The 24,025-nt window shown below is 54.8% G+C and overlaps 1 protein-coding gene across 7 annotated transcripts in view; it reads right to left on the reverse strand.

Annotated features, from left to right (window-relative positions):
* The window catches only part of SH3PXD2A (SH3 and PX domains 2A), a 231,510-nt gene that overhangs the window by 11,325 nt on the left and 196,160 nt on the right, over positions 1-24,025 (reverse strand). For all 7 annotated transcript variants that reach the window (XM_072971815.1, XM_072971814.1, XM_072971820.1 and 4 more), the window contains 6 exons: positions 17,555-17,668; positions 13,176-13,259; positions 8,060-8,177; positions 4,197-4,534; positions 3,049-3,098; positions 296-415 (listed from right to left, as the gene is read on the reverse strand). In XM_072971815.1, the coding sequence (XP_072827916.1) occupies positions 296-415; positions 3,049-3,098; positions 4,197-4,534; positions 8,060-8,177; positions 13,176-13,259; positions 17,555-17,668 (824 nt within the window). The remainder of the gene's footprint in view (positions 1-295; positions 416-3,048; positions 3,099-4,196; positions 4,535-8,059; positions 8,178-13,175; positions 13,260-17,554; positions 17,669-24,025) is intronic.

The raw sequence follows: 24,025 nt of genomic DNA on the forward strand, positions 1-24,025 counted from the left end.
ACAAGCTCCTGTAATGCTTTGGGAAACGCTGCTGTGAGGGAGCTGGGTGGAGACACGAGCCAGGGGCTCTAGTCCTGGCCGTAGCACTGACTGGCTTTAGGCAAATTTTCATCCCTGCAGGGTCTTGTTTCTACACCTTTCCTGCCTGCCCTCACTCAGGCAGGCGAGAATTCTACCACTGAATCACCCATGCTGCCCTCACTCAGGAATGTTGCCAACAAGACATAAATGGGGAACATGGCAGGTCTTTAACCAGCCTGAGTTATAACCCTTCCCCTCATGGCCCAAGGCTCACCTCCGCCTTCTGTCCACCCCGAAAGCTGATCCCATCAGAAATGCACGACTGGAATTCGGCAATGGTGTAGTACTCGACCTCAACAGAAGGGGGCTCTGGTGGCTTCGGCAGCTGGAACCCCTAAGGCAGAGAAAACAGTGAGCAAGACCCATCCGGTCAAATCCATAATAGAGGCAACTGTGGCGGTTACACCATCTGGACAGCAGTGGACTCAAGTCTCAGGCTGTCTCCCCAAGAGATCTCTTTCCTGACCAGGCTCTCTAAGAATCAATCCCTAGGAGTCACTTGAATCAATTGTCTGAACTATCAAAATGATCATCTAGTTATAAATTTCCTTCCTTATATCCTTTGGAGTCCAATTTTCAGAAGCTGCAACAGCCAGGTCCCAAAATGAAAGTTAAGAAGCTGAGAAATTGTTGTAAGAAAGCCCATGCACACTGTCACACTGTCCCCTGGAAGTGTAGAGTTACGTCCTTGAGTCTCAGGTGAAGTGCCACCGGGGTGACACCTGGCTGCAGAGGTGGGATGGGTGTAAGGGTCATGGGGTTGGTGAGAAGATCCCTTGGTCTGTCATCATGATGATGTCAAGTGGTCAGGCAAGCACAGAATAAAGCTCCGGATCCTTTGCCCTGGGGTGGGGTGGAACGTGCTGGGAAGCCTAAATGTTTCCTAGAAGCTGGTACATCAGTATCTAAGCCTGACATGTGGGGACGTTGTAAGCCTCAGTCACCCATGTTACAAATGTTTGTTGTGTGTCTACTGGGTGCCAGGCCCTGGTCCAAGGCACCAGGCATCCAAGAGTGAACCAAAAGGACAGCCCCCTTGTCCTTGTGGAGAGGACATTCCAGCTTCAGCCCGTCTCTACTCTGGTGAACACGGACTTGGTGCCTCCCCATTACTCCCAGTATGTCCCGGTATCAGTTAAAACAAAACAATTTTTATTAAAAAGGGAGGCTAGAGAGGGGAAAGCAGCTGTAGTGTAGCAGGAAGACCTCAAAAGACCTCTGCCTTGCAGCTAGACACACATGGGCTCCAGTCCCAGCTCAGCAATTCACCAGCTGCATGGCCCTGTGTAAGGCCCCTGACCTCTCCGAGACTCAGTCTCCTCATCTCTAAAATGGAACTAACAACAGGGTCATGAAGAGGACCACTGAGATAATGAACATATCTTCTGGTCGAGCCAGGGGTATAAGAAGAGCTCCATAAATAGAAGCCAGAGCTGAATCCTCTTCCTGATACACTATACTATTCCTCTTAACCTGTCTCGTCCTTCAAGGCTCAGCATGTTCTAATCCTGCCAGTCACAGCTGGGTCGCCTTGGGTCAGAGTGAGTGAAGGGTGAGGGGAAGCTGGTTTTGAGGGACCAGATATGATCCGGTCAACTTTCCCCACCTGGTGCCTGGCCCTGCAGCCGTGCACGTGTGCAGGTGAGGCCCAGGTCCCAGCCTGGCCGGGACCCCCAGCCAGTGAGAGGCAGCCCTGCCTGGCTGGAACGAACAGCTCTGCCTCAGCAAGCCTTGCTTTTGGGAGGCGTGGAAGGTACTACCCCATTCTTGCCAAAATCAAGTCTGTCTCAAAATAATCAGCTGGGGCTGAGAGAGATGGGAGGAAAGAACCCTCCAATCAGCTGTGTCAAACGCGACAGGGAACAAGACAGGAACTCCACTCAGGCTGATGGCCAAGGCAAGGATGTTCGCATGTCCAGGGGCCAAATCTTCAAAAAATCCCATTTACTGAAGGCCCACTCTTCCAGTGACGGCAGTTGTCCCCCTCTCCCAAGCGGATGTCACTGACCACAGTAAGTGTTGTTAAGCCCAGATGTGACTTCGAATCCTTGTTCATACACAGTGCACAGAGAGCTGACACAGGAAGTGGAAAGCTGATGGCCAGCCCTCTGCACACAGCGTCTCATCTCATCCTTACAGCAGCCCTGGGAGATGGCTGGCACTGTCCTCAACTCATAAATAAGGAAACTGAGGGTTGTGGAGAGCAAACAACTTGCCCAGGCGCTTGCTGTTCCTAAGTGTCAGAAGTGGAATATGAATCCGTGCCTAGCAGGCTCGAAGCCCCGTTCTTTCCACTACATCCCACTGCCCTGGGTAACAGGTTCTCAGTTCTAGGGCTCTCGGCCCGTCACCAGCATCACTGCTGCCCCGAGCCCCAGCACCCTGAGTGCACATCTGCCTCCCTGATGGTCTGGATGCCAGGAAATCACCCACAGGAGCCAGGGTTCCCAGCAGCACTGAGCCTCTTTGAGCTTCAGCATAAGACAGTCCCTGCCATTTACCACCCTTCTCCCCTGAGTCTGAGCCCTGGTCTGCCCTCTGCCCTCCCAGGCTCTGGCATCCACCACAATCCATCAGATACTCCCAAGCAAGGAAGGCAAAGCTGAAAGGCTTCCAGGCTCTCATGGACAGCAGCCCCACTTCCAGCCCCTGGCAATGCCCTGGCCGGACACTCTCGCCAGCCAGTCTAAATGTTTATGTCTGCCAGTGTGGTGGCGGGATGGATTTATTTAGCTTTGGAGTGCAGTGTGTTTTTGATTACAAACTGTCCAGCTAGGCCGCAGAGAGGCTGGGATCCTCAGGCTTCCCTCCCTGCCCCCAGCCCCATGAAGCTGGAAGCCTCAGCCTGGCCCTGGGGAAGCTCTGGGCTAACAGGCTCTGCAGTGGGACAGCCAGTTAATGGGGGCTGCTACCATGCCCCCAACGCCAGAAAAGGAACAAGGGAGAAAAAAAAATCAACACACATACCAGACTGGACTCTCTGCGAGGTGGAGGCCTTGTCCTTAGGTTTGGGGAGCCTAGCAGAAGAAACAGGGCTTCAGAAATCCCAGCCAGACAACAGTGCCTTCCCCACCTCCCCTGGGTGTGGCCGCCTCCTGACCCTCCTGACCCTGGAAAGTTCCTGCTTTTGTCCTGCATTTATGAAGAACTCATGCTCTCAGCCACTACCAGCACTACACGTGGGCTCCTTCAGTGGGAAGCCACAGACCTTTAAGCTTCCTTGGCTATGTTTCAAGGGGATCCATGAACCCTCTAAAATGATGTGCACATTTGAAAATGTATGAACATAGAGAGGCATTTTTCAGGGGAAAGGGGAGATAACTTTATCGGATTCTCAGAGTTAGGAGGAGAGACCATGTCTATTTCTTGTTCCCTACTGAATCCTTAGAAGCTAGCACAGTGCCAGGTAAGAGAGGGCACCCAAAAAACATTTCCCAAGTGATACTCAAAAGGTTTCAGGCACAGAGCTAACTTAACCAAGTTTAGGACTAAACTTAAAAACAGCTTTCCTCCAGATTTTAAGGGAAGCTGGTCTCTCGTAACAGATTAACCCTCAACCATAGGCATCATTGTGCCAGAGATGCTAGAGAATTGGAGGGACCAGCAGCTGGTTTCTCCTGTAAGAAAGGAGACTCATGAAGAATGCCACTTAAAACTGCTCGTGGAAAGATGTACAGTCACCCTTTCAAGTCTTTTAGGTTTCCAGTAACTGGTGGAAGGAGACAGGGAAGGATGGGTAAGGTTCAGCAAGATGTTCCAGCAGCTGTCACTCAGAAGGCAGCCTTGTGTCGAGGGCCCCCACTGCACAGCCCGGGCAACTACACTTCTCTGCAAAGTGACCCTTCCTGGCTCTCTGCTAGAGGAGGAGGGAATGCTACCAGGTTACATACTCATGTAATATCTCTTCGGTAGAGGAGTTGGAGGGAACTGCCTTGTACACTCTTCTAATTAGCATGGGATAAGTTGACAGAGTGAGGCTGGGGTCAAAGGTCTGTCTGCATCTCAGGAAGAAAATGATACAAGGAGCATGCACCCTGCTCTGGCTTTTCTTGTATCTCATGCTCCCTCTCTAAAGAGCAGTGCCGTGAGGACCCAGGGGTCAGAGAGACTCTTACTGATCTGGGCCCTCTGAGGGGCAATCCTGGCCACGGCTGGGGAGCCCTGGGCCAGCTTGGAGACGGTCCTCTCAGGGACACCCAGGGCGCTGCCGTTGGAGGCGTTGCAGAGGATGGGCAGGCTGATCTCCTTCTTGGCAATGGGGGCTTCTGGGCCCTCGCCTTCGGTGGGGGGTGCCTCCTTGTCGCTGGACGCCTTCTTGTTCAGCAGGTTGCTGATCTCCATGATGTTCCCGATGATCTCCACTGGGCCTGCCAGGTTCTTCTTCCGCGCTGGCAGGTCGTCCTTGGCTTTCTTCAGGTACGACGCTGGCGCCCAGCCCTCTTTGCCCAGGTATCTGCGGGGAGGAGTGGGACACAGCGTCCTGAGAGCCCCCCTGCTAGGCCCCAGGCTCTATCTGGCCTTGCCCAGCTGAGCCTTCTCTGCCATGCTCTGCAAGACACTTGGCAAAGCCATGACTCTGGACAGAACTGGAACTGAGGGCAGGTGGAAAAGACACCAGAACACCATTTCTCCCTCTTTACCTCCTGTTCTTTGCCTGATCTCCCTTACTGTGGGTTCCTGTCATTTGCAAAGACAGGTAAGCATGGGACCTTGGGATGAGAAGACTGCACAAATTTGGGGTTGCCCAAAAGGTAGGCTTTGCAATGGCCTGCTACCTCACCACAGCAGAGGGCAATTTTAGAGATAAGAAAAGAGAAGGTGTATAGAGTTAAATGCCCAGTCAAAAAAGGAAGTACATTCAGACAGGTGAAGAGGTAGCAAAAGTGAATTAGGAAACCTGAGTCCTGGTTGACAGTACCTTGGACAAGTCCCTACAAGTCAAGTTTTTCCTCTTCTGCAAAATGCTGGGATAGAGTAGCTGCAAATGTTCATCCAGAAGGACAGACATATTGCGACCAACGAGGAAGATGTCTATGAAGGAAAGTGAGTGAGTGTGGAAAGCACTGGCACTGCTGCAGGAGGAGCAATCGGGTCAAGTTCACAGAACAAGTTCATACACAGATCAATGTTTCAAAGTAGTGGGGTAAGGACGGATTATTCAGTGAGTGATCTGGGGACAACTGAAGATCCAGGTAGGAAAAACAAGTGAAACTCTGGCCTCACAACTGTGTAGCAAAATTAAAAATGCAAGGCATGAGTATCTGCTTCATCTTGGGGGTTGAGAAAATCCTTCTAAATGGAACTCCAAAAGCAGAAACCATAAAGGAAAAGACCAAATAAAGCACATGACTGGATAAAATTAAAGCCTTTGGTATGGCAAAACAAAAACAAAATGGAACAAAACAAAACAAAATGAAAACAAAACCAAAACCCATAAATAAGAGCAAAAGGCAAATGACAGGGCTGACTTAATTTTAGGGGATTTGCTGACTTCTCAAAACAAGCTTTTCCCCTTTCCCTTCATGGTGTTGAGCTTCGACTTAAACTCACTGGGACCTTACTTCCCGGTCCAGTAATTGCTGGCCAATGCCCCCGAGTCTGGAGTGCGATGTCCTCGCCTGCTCCCAGAGCTACATCTACATCTGTCTCTCTGGAATGGCTCCTCTATCCCAGCTGTCAGACAGTCCCCTCTCCCCTGCCTCTCTGGGCTGACCTTGTTTTGGGGGGCTCATCAGGTGGGAGAAAAAGCAACGTGAAAGTTAAAGTTTCTAACGTGTCTGAGTTTTGCTGGAAAGCTCAGGTAGGAGGTGGCTTCTCATGTTCATTTCACATGAATGTGCAGGCAGGCTGATTCAAGCTTCCTCGTTTGGACCCCTGTTTTGGGTCTTGGAAGGCAGGCATCAGTGAAGAAATGGATGGGAGTCAGGGAGCTGGCAGACAGAAGCACAGAATTTCAGGGGTGGATGGAACCAACTAGTAAAGATGCCTAATCTTACATATGAGCCAACAACCAAGGCTCAGACAGGCAAAGCAAGTAGCAGAGGGTCACACAGCTAGCTGTCAGCAGCATCTGGCACTGGTGCCCTTCATCTTGGAGAAAAGATGAAGATGAGCCTGAGGACCACTGCAGGTGCTTTTCTATGAGTGCATGGTGCAGAGATGGGGGGCGGGGCTCACAAGAGTGATGGTCAGGACTGCTCCCATTTCAAACCCCGATGTGCTCCTTTGGTGTTACATGGATAAAATTAGATTCCAGGCAGAGAGATGCAAGGGAATCAGGAGCGGCTGTGTGTGTTTGGGTCCAAGTCTGCTCACATCTGCTTTCCAGCTCTGGAGCACAGAATGACTCCAGAGGGAAGCGAACTGGAAAAGGAGGATGGAGGGAAAGGGAGGGTGTGTGTGGGGGTGGGTGGTTGGGGGGGGAGAAAGACAGGAAATAAGGATCAACACGGAGCCTGGGATGCTGGGAAATGGCATTTTTAAGGGGGTGTCTGGCAGCCTTCTTAAGGTGGAATCTTTTTAGTTGGGTTCTATCAGTTGAAGCTCCTACTGGCTAAAAGGCTAAGCTGTGGGGACAAGAGGTGACTAGAAGAGCCAGCTCAGAGTGCTTCTGTTGGTCATTTTAGAAAATCAAAAAATCCTAGCAGCCTTGTAGATAACCTCTGGGTGAGTGGTTCAGGTTACCAGCCTGCCAGAATGTCCACTGGCCTTCCCACGCAGACTCGTGGTGGCAGGATTTGGGGCTGGGCTCTAGGTTCCATTGCTGAGAGAACACCGAAAGTCTAGGAGCAGTGGATTTGGGCAAACATGTCCAGGTACACAGTCCTGTCCCACCTAACAGGACAGAATGGGACACCTCAGCCCTCCTGACTGCTGTGCATGGAGCCAGGGGCAGGGGTGTCTATGTCCTGCCAGGTCACACTAAGTTTCCATCCCATGTGGCTAACGACCTTCATCCTACCCGTCACCATAAACCAATCTTAATACCCTCACGGTCTGCTGTGGTCTAAGCAAATGTCTTGTGAGTTCCCCTGTCACCTGGGTAGATCCTGTTCCCTCTGACAGCTCAGAACATGCATGTTGCCCACAGTGGTCTGGGGAGGCAGTCCCCACAGCCCACGACAGGGAACTCTGTCATCTAGGTTACAGGCAGAGAAAAGAAACGGCAAAATCATCATAGTTGAGCTGCTTCCAAAGGATCCAAAAACATTTCCTGCGAGCAAGGCCCCCTGGGGGGTGCTGGCTGGTCTGGGAGCCCCAGGGCAGAAGGGTCTGGGGGGAGAGGTGGGTAAAGCCCGCAGGAATTAGTTTGCTTCCAGGAGCGTCAGGAAGCTCCCAACTTCCCTACCCACTCCCCCAAATGGATTTCTCAGCTGGGAAGTGTGACTAGACCCGAGGAGAGGGAGGGGCAGAGCAAGGGGCCTCTGAACCAGGACTGGGATCAGGCCTCACTTCCGCCCCAGCTTTAGCGACCACGTGAGCCAGCCATGCAGAGTGAACGGCCCCAGGCCAGAGCCTGCATCTGGGGCCCCTGGTGCTGAGCCGTGGGCAGCAGGGGCTGTCTGTTGGGACCCCAGCAAGGCTGGTGGACGCCAGCGCTCCAGGCGGCCTGAGATGCAGAGCACGCCAGGCAGCCAAGGCCGGACGCAGAAAACCAAATTCAGATGTGCTGGACCCTCTTGGCAGATGCACGGGAAGGGATTGCACCACTGCCTGCAAGCTGAGCCGGGGCCCCTGTGCCCCACTGGCTGTGGCTCAGGCTTGGCTTTATGTGTCCCGGGAGGGGATCTGCAAGAGGAGTGCTCTCTGTCAGAGCCGTTCAGCTGTGCAGAGCTGAAGCAGCCAAGCAAGGTTGGGAGCTCAAAGCTGCTGTCAGTATCTACCTGCCAGCTGGTGCCCATAGCCACACTGCACCCCAGGGCCCGCCTGGGGGCCAGCCTGCCAGGAGGCCACCTCACTCCTCTGCTGGGGCTCCTACCTGATGTACCACCAGCCCTCCAAATTCTTGCGGATCACCTCCACGGTGACGCCCTTCTCAAAGCCAATCTCGTCCTTGCTTTGGCTGGTGTAAGGCTGCACAGTGACGTACTTCTCCTCTGTGGGTGGTGGTAAGAAGCAAAAAAGCACAATTATTTGAGGCCGGGGTGCAGGTCCTCCTTCCTATCTCCCCCTCCCCCTGACCTGGTCTCACTTAGCTGGTGGCCAAGGTGCACTAGGTCAGCCTCTGGCTTTTCCAGGAAAAGGAAGAAAAGGGACCAGGTCTTACTGCTGCTCTCAGAGCTGGGTAGGGCCACAGGTGGCCCTGCGAGCCACAGGCAGCATGGAGCTGGCTCTCCCAGCCCCCATGATGCCAGGCTACAGGAGCCCGGAGTCCTCAGGGCCCCAGAAACTCCCTGGGAGGAGGCCAGGGCTACAAGGAGCCTGGCCCTCACGGGGCCTGAGTCAGGAAGTCTGAGAACAGACCTGGGTGTCAACTGAGTGTCTGGAGGACCCACAGCGTACCCCTCCTTCCCTGAACCTGCCACGTTCCCATCTGTGCCCCAGAATTGCTCTCCTAGCCCTTCTTTTACCTCAAATCCTTCCATCAATCCTCTGTCAGGCCTTCTGATGGTTCTAGGGGCACCTCAGGGAAGCCTCCCCTGACCACTAATCTGGTCACCTGATCATGGCATCTCCCCAAGACGATTCTAGGAACCCACATTCTATGGGAGTGGTTATGTGTTTTGTTAAGGGTCCAGTGGCTTAGTGAGCAGTGGCCACGCTGAGTGCAGCATAATCAGGCCCGTGCTCATAGGGCCCTGAGAGGGCCACCATGCCTGTGTGCCTTCTAGAGAACAGTGTGCTGAGTAGACCTCACAGCTGAGCAGGACCCCTCAGGGAGCTGCCTGCTCTGATCTCACAGAGGGATTGTGAGCCCTGTCCAGGGTTCCCAGGCACTGGGCAAGAGGCACCTGTGGGAGTAGAGGAAGAACTTGGGTAGCAGGCCTGGGGAGGCTGGGCAACATGGTTCTTCCGGGATCCCTCCAGCCTCTCTCCTGGCAGGGCCCTGTCCTTCCACACGAGTCCTTGCTCAGGCTTCCAGGATGGTGGGTCTGCACCTGCTGGGGACCCACAGCTAGCCGGCCGCAGCCTGCCTGCCTCCTGCAGGGAGAGCCTTCCCAGAGGACCAGCTCAGGAAGGAGCACGTGGCTGCACCCCCACAATCTGGGAGAATGAGCAGCAGAGATAGACAAGGAAACTGACCTCTTGGCATGCCCTTCAGGAGGGTCACCCTTAACCTGTGCTGTCCCCTCTGGCCTGAACACTCTCCGGGGCTGAGACAGCACCTGGGACACAGTAGGAATTCCAAAGGGACTATGGATGCGGAAATAGGCGGGCTGGGCCAGCACACTGAGTGGGAGACTTTGAGCTCAAAATAGCAGGATGCCGGCACAGAACGCCTGGATCTAAGATGCCTGCCCCTTGCCTCCTGGCTCCCATCTGTGACAGTCATCCCCTGGACTCCTCAGCTGGACCCCGACGGGCTGCCTGCCTGAGCCTCAGGCAGCAGGCGGGGAGGGGACAGCTGCCACCCCAACCCCCTGCTCAGGAGGGCCATCTGTTCATCCCTCCCTGGATTATCAGGGTCCTGTCTGTGGCCCTGTGCTGGGAGGAGAGAGCTGCTCCCTTTGGGGTGGAGGTTGCTGCCCTGCCAGGCTGCAAGGACAGAGCTGATGGGCTGCTGGCATAATCCGAAAGTCTGCCAAAAGACAAAAGGTAGGTGATGACCACTGGGAGTCTCCATAATTGAGCATGTTCTTCTCAATGCAAGCCTTTCTCAGCATCAGCTCGCTCCTGGAAGCGTTCAGATTCCAACCCAGCCATGCTGGGGAGAGCTGCCAGGACCGCCTGTGAACCTGGTCCGGCCAGATTCTGACTCGGGCCTTTGAGAAGTTCCGTGTCTGCAGTCCAGCCCCCTGTGCTCCTGCTGTTCCTGGTCTTGCTCCATTTTCCAGTGGGGCACGCTAAATCCTGGCCCAGGCAGTGGCCAGAGGGGCAGTGCCAGGCCCCAGGGATCCAGAGTTCTGAGGCTGGGGTGAGCCTAGCGAGGCCGAGGCGCCACATTTTGCCTTTGTTCAGCTGGGCTATTTTTAAAAGCCTGTGGTTCACACAGGAAGCCATCATTAAAGTTCCCCTAGGTAAAGTTGATTTTGCAGAGAAAAATTGCAGACCCTCTCTGGGGAAGATCAGAGAAGCCCGGCCCTGTCGCATGGCAGAGGACAGGGCCGAGACTGTGCCCTGTGGGCGCACCTCCTCAGCCCCACAGTGTGCGTGTGGAGGGCAGAGTCCTGGGGGCCATGGAAGCGTCCTGCTTTTCCCGGCCCTCCTCGGGTGGGTCAGTTTTACTCAGGAAAGCTGAGCTGTTCCTGCACAGAGCCCTCTTCTTGATGGCCCTGGGGCTGACGTGAACACAGATGTCTAGGACTTCATACTCGCAGGGGGATGTGGTTGGCTAAGAGGCTCATCCTGCCCTGTCACTGCTGGTTTCAGGAGATGAGAATTCAGAGTCCTGGTCCCAGGCAGGGAAACTCTTCCAACTCATCTGTTTGGGGGCTCAGTTTTCTGCCACAGTTGGCTCAGATGACAGAAGTGTGAAGTTAGCTCTAGGTGGACACGTGCCACCGGGGTCTCAGCCTCCAACTCACAGGTTTCCCTGAGGGAAAAGCAGAGCCCCTCCACTGATCTGGGGTCACAAACCCCACCCTGGGACCCAGACAGATGGAAATGGCTGGGGGTGAGGGGGTGCTCTCATTTGCATTGGTTGGGGTCTCTAGAAAGCAGACCCCTTAGGAATCAGAGTTGAGGGGAGAGGCCTGGGAATTCTCAGGGGCACCTTTCAGCTTCTGGGAAGCGCTGAGACCGTGGTCACTCTGATGTGCCCAGGGAGGGCTGACCAGGCTGCCCACCGGGTGGGGTGGGTGGCTGGGGGTAGGTGGACAGGCCTGTTTTGGTTGCGGAGGCAGGGGCTGGAAATCCCTGCAGTTTCCAAACCACAGACGCCTCCTCTTTCCAAACACTTTCCCCTCCGTCAGCAGTCTCCCTGGCTCCCCTCCCAGCCCCTACAACTCACCCAGCCCCACTGCAAGAGGCCTTTTGATTCCAAAGGCCTGGTTGGCTGAGGGAATGGGGGAGTGGAGGCCCCGGGGAAGCACTGCTTTTCTCTTGTCTGGTTATATATGACCCTCTGCCTGCTTCCCCTGTCAGCTCGGCTGTTTGCAGCGAAGTTCCTCCTAGCCAACTTTCTGCAAGTTTTCCTTGGCTGTCTGATTTAACTTCACGATAAGACTGGGAAATGGTGGTGTTTAGGTCTCTGATTTAAGAGAGTGAGAAGTTGTGGGCCTGCACTTGCTTATGTATTTGCATATGTATGGATGGCCGCAGACTTACGCATTTAGGTATCTGTGTCTACTTATATCATTGGACGTTTATAACTGTGAATATATGTGTGGTCTAAGAGTTGAGTGTATGAGAATGCATACGAAGTTATACGTGTACTTGTGGGGTGGCTGGGGCAGTGTACCCATGATGTGCTTGTGTGGAAAATGCGTTTGTGGCTGTGTAAATAACGTAAACATGGAATGGTCTACATGTGGTTGTATACGTGGACTATACATATCTGTAAGTAGCTGTGTGCCTGGGACCTGGATGTGCAGCTGTGGGGGGGCTGGATGGGACAGTGGCTCTCAGGGCTGTGTGCTGATGGTCATTGTGTCTGTGGGTCCATGCGGTTGTGGAGACAGAGTTGTGCTTGGGGATCAGTGGGTGACAGTGTTTGGGGCAGATGTGGGAGGGGATAGGGGAAGGCCAAATCTTCCTCTCTGCTGTTTTTCCAGGCAGTGTTCCATCTCTCCTTTGTTGCGAAGGCTCAGGGCTGTGTCCCCACCTGGTCCCCCAGCAACGCTGTCCCACCCCTCCCACGTCCAGGGTGGCTTTTCACGTGCAGCCTGTTCTTGCTGCTTGCACGATCTGGACCCCTACCCCGCGCCAGCACCCAACCCGCACTCCACCCTCAGGACAAGCTGGGCTCCTCACGGCCAGTGCTCTGAGCCTGATGCTGAGCCAGCCATGGGTGATGGCCACCCCAGAGTCCAGGCTTGCTGCTGCCCAGGGCTTGGGGCAGACACCAAAACAGTCTCACAGTCACTGAGGAACAAGCTTTGGGGATGGAGTGCGAGTCATGGGGCATCCCTGCTATTCTAGAAAAGCCAGCGCATAATACACACCCTTCCAGCTGTGTCGTCACTCCAGAGCACACACCCACTGCTCTCCTCCAGGCAGGAGACATGGGCCACCCACTGGCCTTGGGGCTCTGGAGATGTTTAGAGATTTGTTCAGAGGACCGCCCCTAATTTCCCTACCTCCCAAGCTCCTGGATGTTGGAAAGGTCCTGAACCAGCAAACGTCTTGGTTCCCAACCAGCCTGTGTGGCGGGCCAGGGACCTCCCTGGAATCATCTTGATCAGGCTACTCCTGCAGACATCACAGCTAGTGCTGGGGAGCTGGAGCCCCTGACTGGACCGACACCCTCAGAGTGTGTTGGGGCTGTGCCCTGGGGCCAGGCGGGGTCTGGAGTTTGCTCCCTCTCTAGTTTCCCTGGAGCTGGCTGTGAGCTGGTCCTTCTTCCTACTCTGTCCTCCAGCTTTGGCTGAGGGAGCCCCTTCTCTGAGGAAGGAGGCAATGAAGGGCAGGGGAGAGTGGGACAGTCCAGGCAGAGACTCAGACACGCTCAGTTCTCTTAATCTGCAGTTTCAGGGCATATCTGGTCTTTCTTAGAGTCCAGCTGCCCCCACAATCCTGTCTGAAGTCACATGACCCATGACCCCAGGATGCTGGCAGAAGCCAGAGCCACCCCTAGTGTCATCCCAATTCCCAAGCAGCCCCTGTGCCCACCTCCCCCTCCCCGCCAGCTGCAGTTGGTGAGAGGAAAGAAGTCTGGTTGGTGAACGTGAGTAAGGAGGCCACGAGGCAGAGAGAGACAGAGCGCAGAAAGGAGAGGTGTTGGTGAGCGTGCGCAAAGCGGCAGCTGTGGGTGAGAAGCTGGCTCCCACGGTCACCTCGGCTGTGCTGCCTGTTGACCATCCCGCCCAGGGTCCACCGGCGATCCAGGCGCCGCAGATGGGCCTTGCGTCTCTTGGACACTGGTGTGGGAGGTGGTGATGGAACACGTGGCCGACAGGAACCGGCGGAGAGAATGGAGATGTGGATGAGATGGGAGGGATGGGGAAGGGATGGAGGCAGGGAAGGTTTGCACCCCCAGGTCTTCACCGCCTGGACTGAGCCCCAGTGCACACGCCTCCTGGATGGGCACAGATCGGACCAGTGATACCACTAGTAGGTGGGGAATAACTCAACCAAAGCCAAACCTTGTGGGCAGGTTATGCCCCTGAGCCTGGAAGGGTCTAAGAATTTAGAATCCCAGCACCTGAGAGGGGAAAATAGTCCTTGGCTCCAGCCTGGTGCAAGGACAACCCTCAGTTGCAACCTCAGGGGGAGAACATTGCTCCTGCCACTGCTGGGCAGTGATGGCTTCCAGGAGGGTGTACTCCCTGCCCCACAACCTGCCCCCTGCACCAGGGCTCACATCCATCTGTCCCCCACCCACTCACTCAGCCAGTCCTGCTTGTGAACCTGTCACCATGAGCCAGGCACCACACCTGGAAGAACAAACATGTTCAGGAGAGACGTGGGGTCCCGTCCTTGCAGGGCGTATAGCTCTCACTGTCCTGGGCTTGTTTGTGTCTTTGCTTTTTCAGTCATTCCCATGGATTGAGTCTGTTGAGGGCAAAGTCTTTGCATCTCTGTGTCCCCAGGGCCCAGCACAGGGCCCGGCATGTGGCTGACCCCTCAGACGTTGCTGAGTGAACCACACACAGGGGGACGCCACAGGCCTTGCTCTGTTCCTTCCCCGCATGCCATCCTCCGGCTTTCTGACAGCGGAGGACCTGCCTCCCAGCCTCTCACCACTCCACACCCCTTTCATCTGTACGGGTCCCCTGGCTGCTGTGGACCCACTCCACACACCTCCTGCCTTCCTCTGGGACGCCCAGGTGGAACGGTGGCCCCCACCTCCTGGCACCGCAGGAGGAGGGTGCCAGGCTCCCTCTGGGGGAGGGAAGCCGGCAGTTAGAGTCAAACTCCAGACACACCCGAGCCAAACCCCACCAAGGACTCCTGTGAGGTACCTGCTTTTCTGGAGGGAGAATAGCCTGTTTGACCCGCTTCTTATAAGCAGGAGGCCTGGACAAAAGGTCAGGGGTAAAGATTCAGTCCAGGCCCCACTGCCAGGTTACTATGTCACCCCGGGCAGGCTGCCATCCCTCCCTGAGCCTGTCCCCTCAGTTGTCTTTGGGACTGACATCACCTGCCCCGTGTGAAATGAGACAGGGACTGAGTGAGCTCCGAGGAACAGAGATGAGGTCCTACGTGAAGCCAGACCGGGAGGAACTCGGACAGCTGCCCCCCCCCCCGGTGTATCCCCCTGGTTTCTCTGTGGGCAGAGGGTCACCTCAGCAGTAAGTGACATCTACCTGGTTTAAATCAGATACCAAGACGATCTCACTGGAGCCTCACAAAAGCTCCGTGCAGTCGGTAATCTCCTCATTTTAGAAATGGGAAATCGGGGCACAGGGATGTGAAGGAACCTCAAGTTACACACCTAAGTATCGAGGCAGCAGTGAATCCAGGTGGTCTGGCCCTGGCGCCCAGATTCTAGACCTTGTGATGTGGTTCTTCCCATCAACCCCATGCCACTGAGTCTGCCAACAGTGGGAAGGCTGGGACGGGGGGGCAGTGCCAATGCCAGTCCACCAGGGACAAAAGGAGGTCATGGCCAGTTGCTGCAAGGCACAGGGGGCAGGCAGAGACCCAGGCTCCAGTCTTGACTCTGCCACTAACTGGCCTGAGGGCTCTGGAGGTGACAATGCTCCAGGCCTCCATTTGCTCACCTCTGAGAGGCGGCAGCTGTGATGGGTCACTAAAGCACCTGCCGTGGTTGGGCCTGGACCCTCCTCAGCATCATGGATGAGAGGGTCTCAGCCTCCACATCTGCCCTCCTACCCTCTACTGGTAACATCTGTGACTTCTACACAGCACGCTTGGCTTCAGGACAAGCACGAACATATGCCAGAATGTCTGATGATAGAGATAAAATGTAACAGCCAGTTGTCTCTTTTCTTTCCAAAACAATGGAACATGATTTGTTAGGGAAGCTTTGATGGGATGAAGCCTTCTAATTACCGTCTACAGGGCTCAGGGGAGCTACATGGGATGGCCACAGGGCTGGGGTAGAGGTGGCCAGAGAGAGGACCAGCGTGGGCTGATCTAGCCTCATGGCAGCCAGTGCAGAGACAGGCAGATACAGTACAGCTGCTGGGCCTTGGGTGGGGTATGAGCCCTGAACCCTTCTGTAGAGCCGGGCAGAGATGCCCACAATGGATGATGGAGTTCACAGCTGCCCAGATGTTGCCAGGGGTATTGGCACACAGGTCTTACCAAAGTGTGTGGAGGAACCTACTTTAAGGAGGGTCGTGCGTGCGCACACACGCACCTCAGGACGCAGAACCTGCCCTGGTGCCTGACTCTTACTCCATCGAGGTCAAAATTCTCTACAACCTGCTACCGCTTGTTCTGTGCAAAGTACCCAATCCCTCTTCAAACCAGGCTGGCATCAGTGCCCATGTATCTCACAGGCGCTCTCCTGCCCAGGATGTGTCCTGGTCCTCCAGCATCTACTCAATGTCTCTGCTCTGACCATCTGGGCACAGCCTTTCCAGGTGGGGTTCCAATTACACACACACACACACACCCTCCTAGAATTGTTTATAAGCATCACACACACCCCCTCCTAGAATTGCTTATAAGCAAAATGCTTTATGAAGAGGCATGTGGCATGGTGGGAAGACCACTGGCAGAGGAGGCCGACCAGGGCTCAGACATTACGAGGAAGCCTCAGTTCCTGCATCTGGAAACTGGGGTTTGTAACAGAGCCCTCCCTGGGTAACGGTGAGGCATTCATAGCACCAGGCCGGACACTTGGGATTCAGTGAGACCTCAGTATACTCCAGGCATTGTTATTTCTGAAAAGCCCTGGGAAGTCCCTCAGAATGCGGAACTGGGTAGGAGGCAAAGCCTGGTGACTTCGGGGGCTCAGATCCTTCACAGCAGAGGTGTGATGGAACCAGAGATGAGACAGGGTGCAGGTTCAGACCCAGGGCTCAGGGAGCCACCAGGAAGGACCAAGCACATGGATTGAACACGCAAGCCCTTTGTGATGGGGCCTGGTCCCTGGAAACCTGTCATAAGGCAGACATGCACTGCAGGGGCTGTAGCACTGGTCAAGGGACTGAAATAAGGCATTTACATGGCAGGAAGGGTGGGGCTCCAACTGCCTGCAGAGTAACCGACATTTAGGGGAAGGATGAATAAGGAGCTGGCGCTTGGCGGGCTGCTTATTTTGGCCTGGGCAGTGGGGAATGGGGGGAGAGGGAGGGGCGGGCCTGGAGGTGGCCTGAGCCCCGGGTGGCAGGCGGCGATCTCCTGGCTCTGACGTGCCCATTTGGACACTCCCCACTGACCGTTAGGGCAAGCATTCCTGCTGCCAGAATAAAGGAGGCTTAGAAGTCATTAGGAGGAGGCAGCAGGGGAACGCAGTGGCTCAGACTTGCTGGGCTCAGGCAGCCTGCTCTGGGGAATCCCTAAGTCCATGGACAGGCTGACCAGGCCAGTGCTGGCCGGGGGAGGGGAAGGAGTAGGCTCTTGGAAATGCAGTGGAAAAAAAATCCAGAAAAACCTCACTAGGCCAGAGCTAACCAGAGAGGCTGATGGTGCAGGGGTCAGAGCCACCTCTGGGTTCCTGCAACACTGAAAAATGACTCACAGACCTGCCCTGGGCCAGGATAACAGGCACCCAGAAGAGAGGCCTCTGAGCAGACTGCACAGCAGAAGTTGCGCACACGCAGCCCCGTGGGGTCGTCCCTGCCACACAGAGCACAGTGTGGGGTAAGGGAGGCAAAGGTGGATCTCTGTGGAGACCCTCAGAGGAACCCAGGGCTTCTGGGGAAGAGAGAGCTTTAGGGGACTAGCCTTAAGACTGTTCTCCCCAGTCTCTGCCCCCAGATTGCCAAAGCCACACCTAAGGGAATCTCCCCTCTAATTTTCACCCCATGTGGGGCCAGCAAGGACAGATCTGGGATGGGAGGTGAGCTTGTGGGTTGGCCTCCATGAGATGGGATCCCGAGGGAAGGGGCTGGAACATATCCCAACTCATTTTAGGGTTTCTGGTCGTTTTAAGCAGAAGGGTGGGAAAGCTGCATCCAGGAGTTGGATTCACTCCTGGGGCCCAGAATGGGGTTGGCATCACTTCCTGGGGACTCAGAGGCTCTCCCCTCCCTGCACCTGCCTCATCACCCACATCCCTTGAACTGCAAGCCCTTACCTTCCCCAGTCTTGGAGGTGTTGATGTCTGAGTCGTCCCGAGTCCCATTCTGGGCCTCCAGGTAGGTGGCAGGGACCCAGCCCTGCTCCTCAGAGGTGCTCACGAACCACCAGCCTGCAGAGGGGCAAGAGAGAATGCAGCCATGAGAGCCCAGCAGATGGCAGAGGTGGGGTGGGGGCCAGGACAGGGAGGGAAGGAGCAGTGAGCAGGAGACGGCACAGAGCCACACAGCCTGGGCACCTGGCAGACGCCTGGCCCACACCTGGCCTCCTAGAGCCCAGGCTCCTCTCAGAGGAAGAAAAGACCCTCACACTCCCTGAGAAGAGGGCCTGTTGGACCACAATCCACTCATATGAAATGTCTGATGACAAAATTTGAAAATGAAATTGAAACAATGATCTGCCCAACGTGTGAAAGTCACTTGGCAGGAAAGTCCAAGGGAGCTTGGGCCAAACACAGAGACCACATAGGGTCTTTCAAGCGCACTAGGACCTCCAGTCTGACCACGTTCTCTGCTTTCAAAGGCAAGTGCAGGTAGAAGCCTCACAGATACCTTCTGATGCTCACTGCCCCCCTTCCCACCACGGGTCAGCGGTACTTTCACACGGTGCTCCTCACAGCTGCCTCGCAGTGTATTGACGTTTCAATCACAGTTTAAGTGGGCACTGCACCCTCGAGTGACCCTTGACGGTCACAGCCAAGTGATAACAGCTCACTCATTTTCGTTCCCATTTGTTCACTCATTCATTCATCATTCAAACAAATGTGGAGCAGAGTACTTCAGACTCCGGAGTCTCGGGACGCCAGCTGCCTTTGGTCCCTTCCTAGAAGGCACTCTGCACAGGATCCCGTCTCTGCCCCTAAAGCAATTAGGCACCGATTCTCTTTTCTGTCATTGTATGACATTCTGTCATAGTGACATTGTGCATTATTTCAAATTTGGACTGCTTCCTGTCAAGAGACCCCAGGGCTCTTCCATGGACAGCACTGAGGCCCCGTAACCGCCCACAGCAGTGAGTGGCTGCCTGAGGAGGGGGCACGTGGGGGCCTCCGAGTGCTCCCATCTGGGCTTAGCACTGGGAGAGAGAGGAGGCTGCCTGGGGGCTGCTGTGACAGCAATGGAGACAGACAGAGGACAGCGGTCCCACCACTGCTCAGGACGTCAGAACCCATGGTCATCACCCAGGTCTTCAACTTTCAACACCCCATGTCACAGGCTTGGGATAGCAAACAGCCTGTGGTCTAGTCCTGAATGCCCACGGCACCCCAGCCTTTCCAGGGAGTTCCACAACACTCTGCTGGTAGCTCTGCAAAGCCCATGAAACGCCATGACATCTGTATAATACCATAATGTTGGATACATGTCCTTAGACATTTGTCAACAACCCACAGAATGTCCAGCACCTAGAGTGAACCCTAACGTAAGCCAGGGACTCTGGGTGATTAGGACGTGTCAGTGCAGCTTCATCAGTTGTAAAAAATGTACCCCTCTGGTGGGGCATGTTGCTGATGGGGGAGGCTGTGCATGTGTCGGGGCAGGGGGTATATGGGAAACCTCTGTACCTTCCACTCAGTTTTGCTGTGGAACTAAAACTGCTCTAAAAAAACCAGTCTTAAAAGGAAAAGAAAAGTCACAAAGGTCTGGACTTCTGAGGCTCAGCCCTGAGCTGGGTCACCGCCCCTCTGAAACCCAGGACAGATGCCTTCTTTCCCTCCCTCTGCTGGATTCAGGTCAATTCCCTAGTCCTTCCCCCAAGAGGGGTGGGTGCGGGCCACCCCATGACACCCCCAGCCCCTGGCACATTCTGGGCCTACCATGCAGAGGGCCATGGAACGGGCTGCTGGGGGCAGCACCTCCATCCTCTCTGCGGCCTGGGCTGCAATGGCGTGGCTGCTCAGGAGGCCGTGGCTGAGAGAACCCAAGGAAGCCAGAAGACACGGACTTGCAGGGGTCTCTGCCTGGGATGTCTTCTCCCCTTCTCCAGACACTGGGGGAACACTCTCAGGAACCCCAACAGTCCCTGCCAAGTGGCCCCAGCCCCGTCTTCCACAGAGCCTGACTGGAGCTCATGGAACAGGGCTCCGCATCTCACAGAGGTCCCTGCCCTGTGGCTCTGCTTCCTTGATCACAAGGGTGGTCACATCTGGCCATCATGTTCTGACAGGTCTGTCATCTCCCTGGACACTGTAATGGCTCAGGGTCTTTTCCAGGAATGGACATGGGTGCTTTGGAGATCTGAACCCTAAGTGCCACATTAACAAGGAGTTGCTGGGGTATGTGGGAACAGACATCCTGAGAGAGTTAAGTCAATAAAGCAAAGTCAAGAGATGGAGAAAGTCAGTCCTGATTAACATCATTTGACTCTATGGTGCAGGTGTGCTTAAAGCTAGGCCACCTTGTTGGACTTCCGAATTACAGCCAACCAGTGACCTTGCTGAGTTGTTTAACTCAGCCAGAGCGGGTTTCAGTCACTTGCTAACACCATCCCTACCCAGCAATCGAGGATCATAATCTAAGGTCTGCCTTCATGAGTCAAGTCTGGAGAACAAAACCCAAGCCCACTGGGCACCTGCTACCACAGACCGCAGTGAGCCCTCCGAGCCACTCTGGGTAAGTGATCCCTCCCCAAATTTCCACTCAACAGGATAACCTCTAAGAGCCCCAAAGAGCAGTTACCACACACAATGCCCACCTTGGAGTCACTTTTAGGAGGATCTTGAAGGCTGAGGCGCTCATGTGACTCCCCAGGTCCAGGTCCCAATGCCAAAAGCACACAGGTTTTAGTTCCCACATCCCCTCCAGACCCCTGCCAAATCGACCACCCCAGTTCCACCCCACCCTCAAAGCCAAGCCAAGTCCCAGTAGGTTGACGAAGTGCCCTGAGGCCCGGCCTCAAAGGGGAGCCCTTCTTCCCACGAGAGGGTTTCCCCAGGATGGGCCTGGGCCGGGGCCAGGGATCTTGTCATCAGACAAAACAGGGATGTGCCCAGAGGAACAGCGGAGCTTGGATGCATGCGTCTTGTTGAGGATTTGCCAAGATCCCTCTGTGCCCGGCCCCTCCGAGCCTATTTTTTCTTTTTTTAAACAATAAGATGTGTCCGCTGCCAACTCCTCCCTCTGAAGTAACCTACTTTTGCTCTCAGTGGGAGCATATTCCCTCCTTTCCCGTGTGAGCCCACGGCTTCCTAGGAAAGCAGGCAACTTGAAGCTCCAAGCAGGAGGATGGCTGGGGTGACTGTCTTCTAAACCTTCACTCTACTTCTGGAATCTGGGCTCCAAAGTCATCCTCTGCAGTGGTGAAGGAGGCAAGTCCCTCTATGGGCACCAGGAGGGCTTGTCCCGTCCAAGCTTGTCCGTGTCCTCATCTTTGTGAAGCAGGTCCCACGGCCTGCTGGCCTCTTGTTCTCTCTCTGCATCTGCCCCCATGGCCATCTTGGGAATGTGCCCTACAAATGGACCTTTCTCTTTGGTGCCAAGGACCTCATAATCTCAGGATTTAGCTCTCTTTTCTGCTGATGGCATCATCTCCCCTTCCCACTAACTTCACCCTTCAGTAATCTTTCCATGTACTTTCTGCTCCGTCCCTTCCCGTAGGAGCCAGGGATCTGGGATGAAAGGATAGATCTGGACTTGTCTGCGCAGAGAATCTTCCAGGGGGTAGGGAAGGGCCTGGCACCAGGGTGAGCGGGCAAGGACTTGCTGAGGAGCTGAATGTGTGGCCAAGGTGCCCAACGTGCAGGGTGGCATGATGGTCTGCAACTCACACTGCCTGGGTACCCCTTGGAAGTTTCAGGGCTGTCTGAGTCCTTCCCACCACAAAATCTCTGCTGCACCGGAAGTTCTGGGGAGCCTGAGCCACATTATTGGCTGACTATGATCATCTCACCCCAGGGCAGCAACTTAAGAGTCTGTTTTCCTGCTGCACCCCCAAGACTTGGGGCAGAGAACCTCATCATCCTCCTGGCATGGCTCTGTGGCCCTACCAGCCTTCCACTCCAGCCCTGACACATGCAGAGTTGGGCTGTGTGGCTCCAAGTCTCAGGTCCCTCCTGCAGCAGGTCCTGCAGAGAAGAGCTCGTTACTTGCTTGGCTGTGGGCACTTCCACAAACCAAAGGTGGACAGGCTCAATCACTGCCCAGGTGGGCATGGCTGAACCTGGGCAGAGCTGCCCACCCCAGCTCCATGCAGCCCCCCCGGGAGCCCTAGCACAAGCCACACAGTCGGGGCTCTAGGGCAGGCTCCCTGGGCCTGCGCCCACCCACAGCTGCTGACAGGCCTCTCCCAGATGCCAGCAGCTCAGAAGTCGAATGCTGCAACCAGGCTCCTGACCAAAGGCACTGCTGCTCCACCAACGAGCAATTAGAAACTGAACCGCCCCTGGGTGCAGCCCAGCTGGCCAAGAGGATTCAGGCATCAGCCAGCCCATGGAGCTCCCAGGCTCTCCTCCAGTGCATACCATGTCCTCTTTCCTGCAGAGGCACAGAGCGTGGGGGTGTGGGGGGGTGTCTAGGTGTGGACAAGGCTCTGTATCTTTGAGTACGTGGGAGGTGGGATACATCCATGTACACGTGTGGGTGGGTGCCTGCGCACAAGGAACAGAGGTGTGGCTGTACATGTATCACACATGATGATGATCACGATGAGATGCTCAGGAGAGCACTTGGTGCTAACTTTACACACATTTACTTGATTTAATCTTCAATAATCTTGTGAAATAAGCATTGCTGTCATCATCATCCCCACTTTACAGATGAGGAAACTGAGGCAAAGATCACAATTAGGAAGAGGTAGAGCTGGACTCAAAACCAGGCAGTCTAGCTCTAGGACCCATATTCTTCACCACCACAGAAGTGGATCAGGTACACATTTGCTACATACAGGAGGGTAGAGGTTCCTTGAGAACCTGTGTCCCCGAATATTGGTGCTTTCTCTACGTGCCTGTCTGTGAGTGGGTCTGTCCCTGTCACTGAGTGTTTGCTTTGTGTGTGTACACCATGAGTAGGGATCCAGGCTGTGTGTACTTGAGTCTACAGGCGAGGATCCTTTGGTGGTAGAGAGTAATAATCAGAAGTCTGGGGTTGAAAGACTGAAAATCAGGTCCTGGCTTGCTACTTCCTAGCTGTGTGATCTTGGGGAAACTACCAAATCTTCCTAAGCCTCCGTCTCCCCTCTCTGACATGGCAGTAACTAACGAAGCCTACCTCTCAAGGCTGTGGGAATGAATAGATGAGGCCTAAGCAGCTTAGCTTGGGCCCTAGCAGAGGGCAGACGCTTTCTCAGCATGGTGGTGGGTGACTGGTATTCTAGGCTAAGAGTCAGCACCCATGGGTGGCCAGGTGGTGTATGTACCCCAGAGAGTGTGTCAGGAGGTACTCAATATGGCTTGATGAACTGACTTGGGTGTGAGTGTAGGGGGGCGGTGAGTGTGTGTACACTCACATTTACTGGGATCTACAGAGTTTGGGGGCTGCCATCTTTTGCAACATGGCGAGAAATGGGGCCCAGGGAGAAGTTCCTGGGGTTTTCTTCCTAGCCCATCATGTCTCAGGGCCCTCATCAGCCTGGCTTCTGTCCTTCAGCCCATGCAATTTCCTAGGACAGAGGTCCTTCAGCCTCCACTCTTGTCCGACCTCCTCCAGGAAGCCCTCACTGACTGATCCCCAAATCCCGTTAGTGTCCAAAGCATCCCCTCTGACCCACAATTCACAGCATTTTATGCACTCTGAGAATAAGTCTCGTTGAGACTATAAGTATCTTGTCTATTTTGTCTCTAGGGCAGAGCTGAGCTTGCAGCAAACAGATCAGCGGATGAGGAAACTGAGGTCCAGAGCCTAAAACCTGACTCTGAATCCCATCTCTGCCACGTCCAAGCTCTGTGGCCTCAGGAAAGTACATTAACCTTTCTGAGCCTTGGTTTCTTCATCTGCAAAATGGTAAGACTACCATCTACTTTACAGGTTAGTGTGAGGATCGGATAAGATAAAGAGCAACACATGGGGCCTGGCAGACAGTAGGTGCCCACTGACTGGAAGCTATGAGGTTTACTGAATGCAGGACTAAAAGCTACAGGATTTGGGAGGCAAGGTGGCCAGCACTCATGGAGGCCCAGGGGCCAGCCTGAGCCACCTCTCATATTTCCCCAGGAAGATGGATCTAAACTCCAAGCTAGCCTCTGCTAGCCTTCCTCTTTCGTCCTCCTAGCCTCTGTTCTTGGGAAAGGAAATTCATCAAGGTTTTGCTAAAGGACTTAACCTTGGAGTGATGAAGCGGCCACACCTGTGCCCAGACAGCGAGCAGCTGTTCCCCTACTGGCTGCCTGACCCAGATTTTGCCCAAGAAGTCAATCCTGGTTCCGAGGCAGAAAGGGAGCAAGCCCTTTTCAGGGGTTACAGAGAACTTAATGGAACAGGAGATGGTGGGGAACCCCCAAGGGGCCTGGGCTGGCTGGGGAGCCCCTAAGCACACTCCC

This window comes from Vicugna pacos, chromosome 11 (assembly GCF_048564905.1).
Source record: "Vicugna pacos chromosome 11, VicPac4, whole genome shotgun sequence".
Taxonomy (NCBI): Eukaryota; Metazoa; Chordata; class Mammalia; order Artiodactyla; family Camelidae; genus Vicugna; species Vicugna pacos.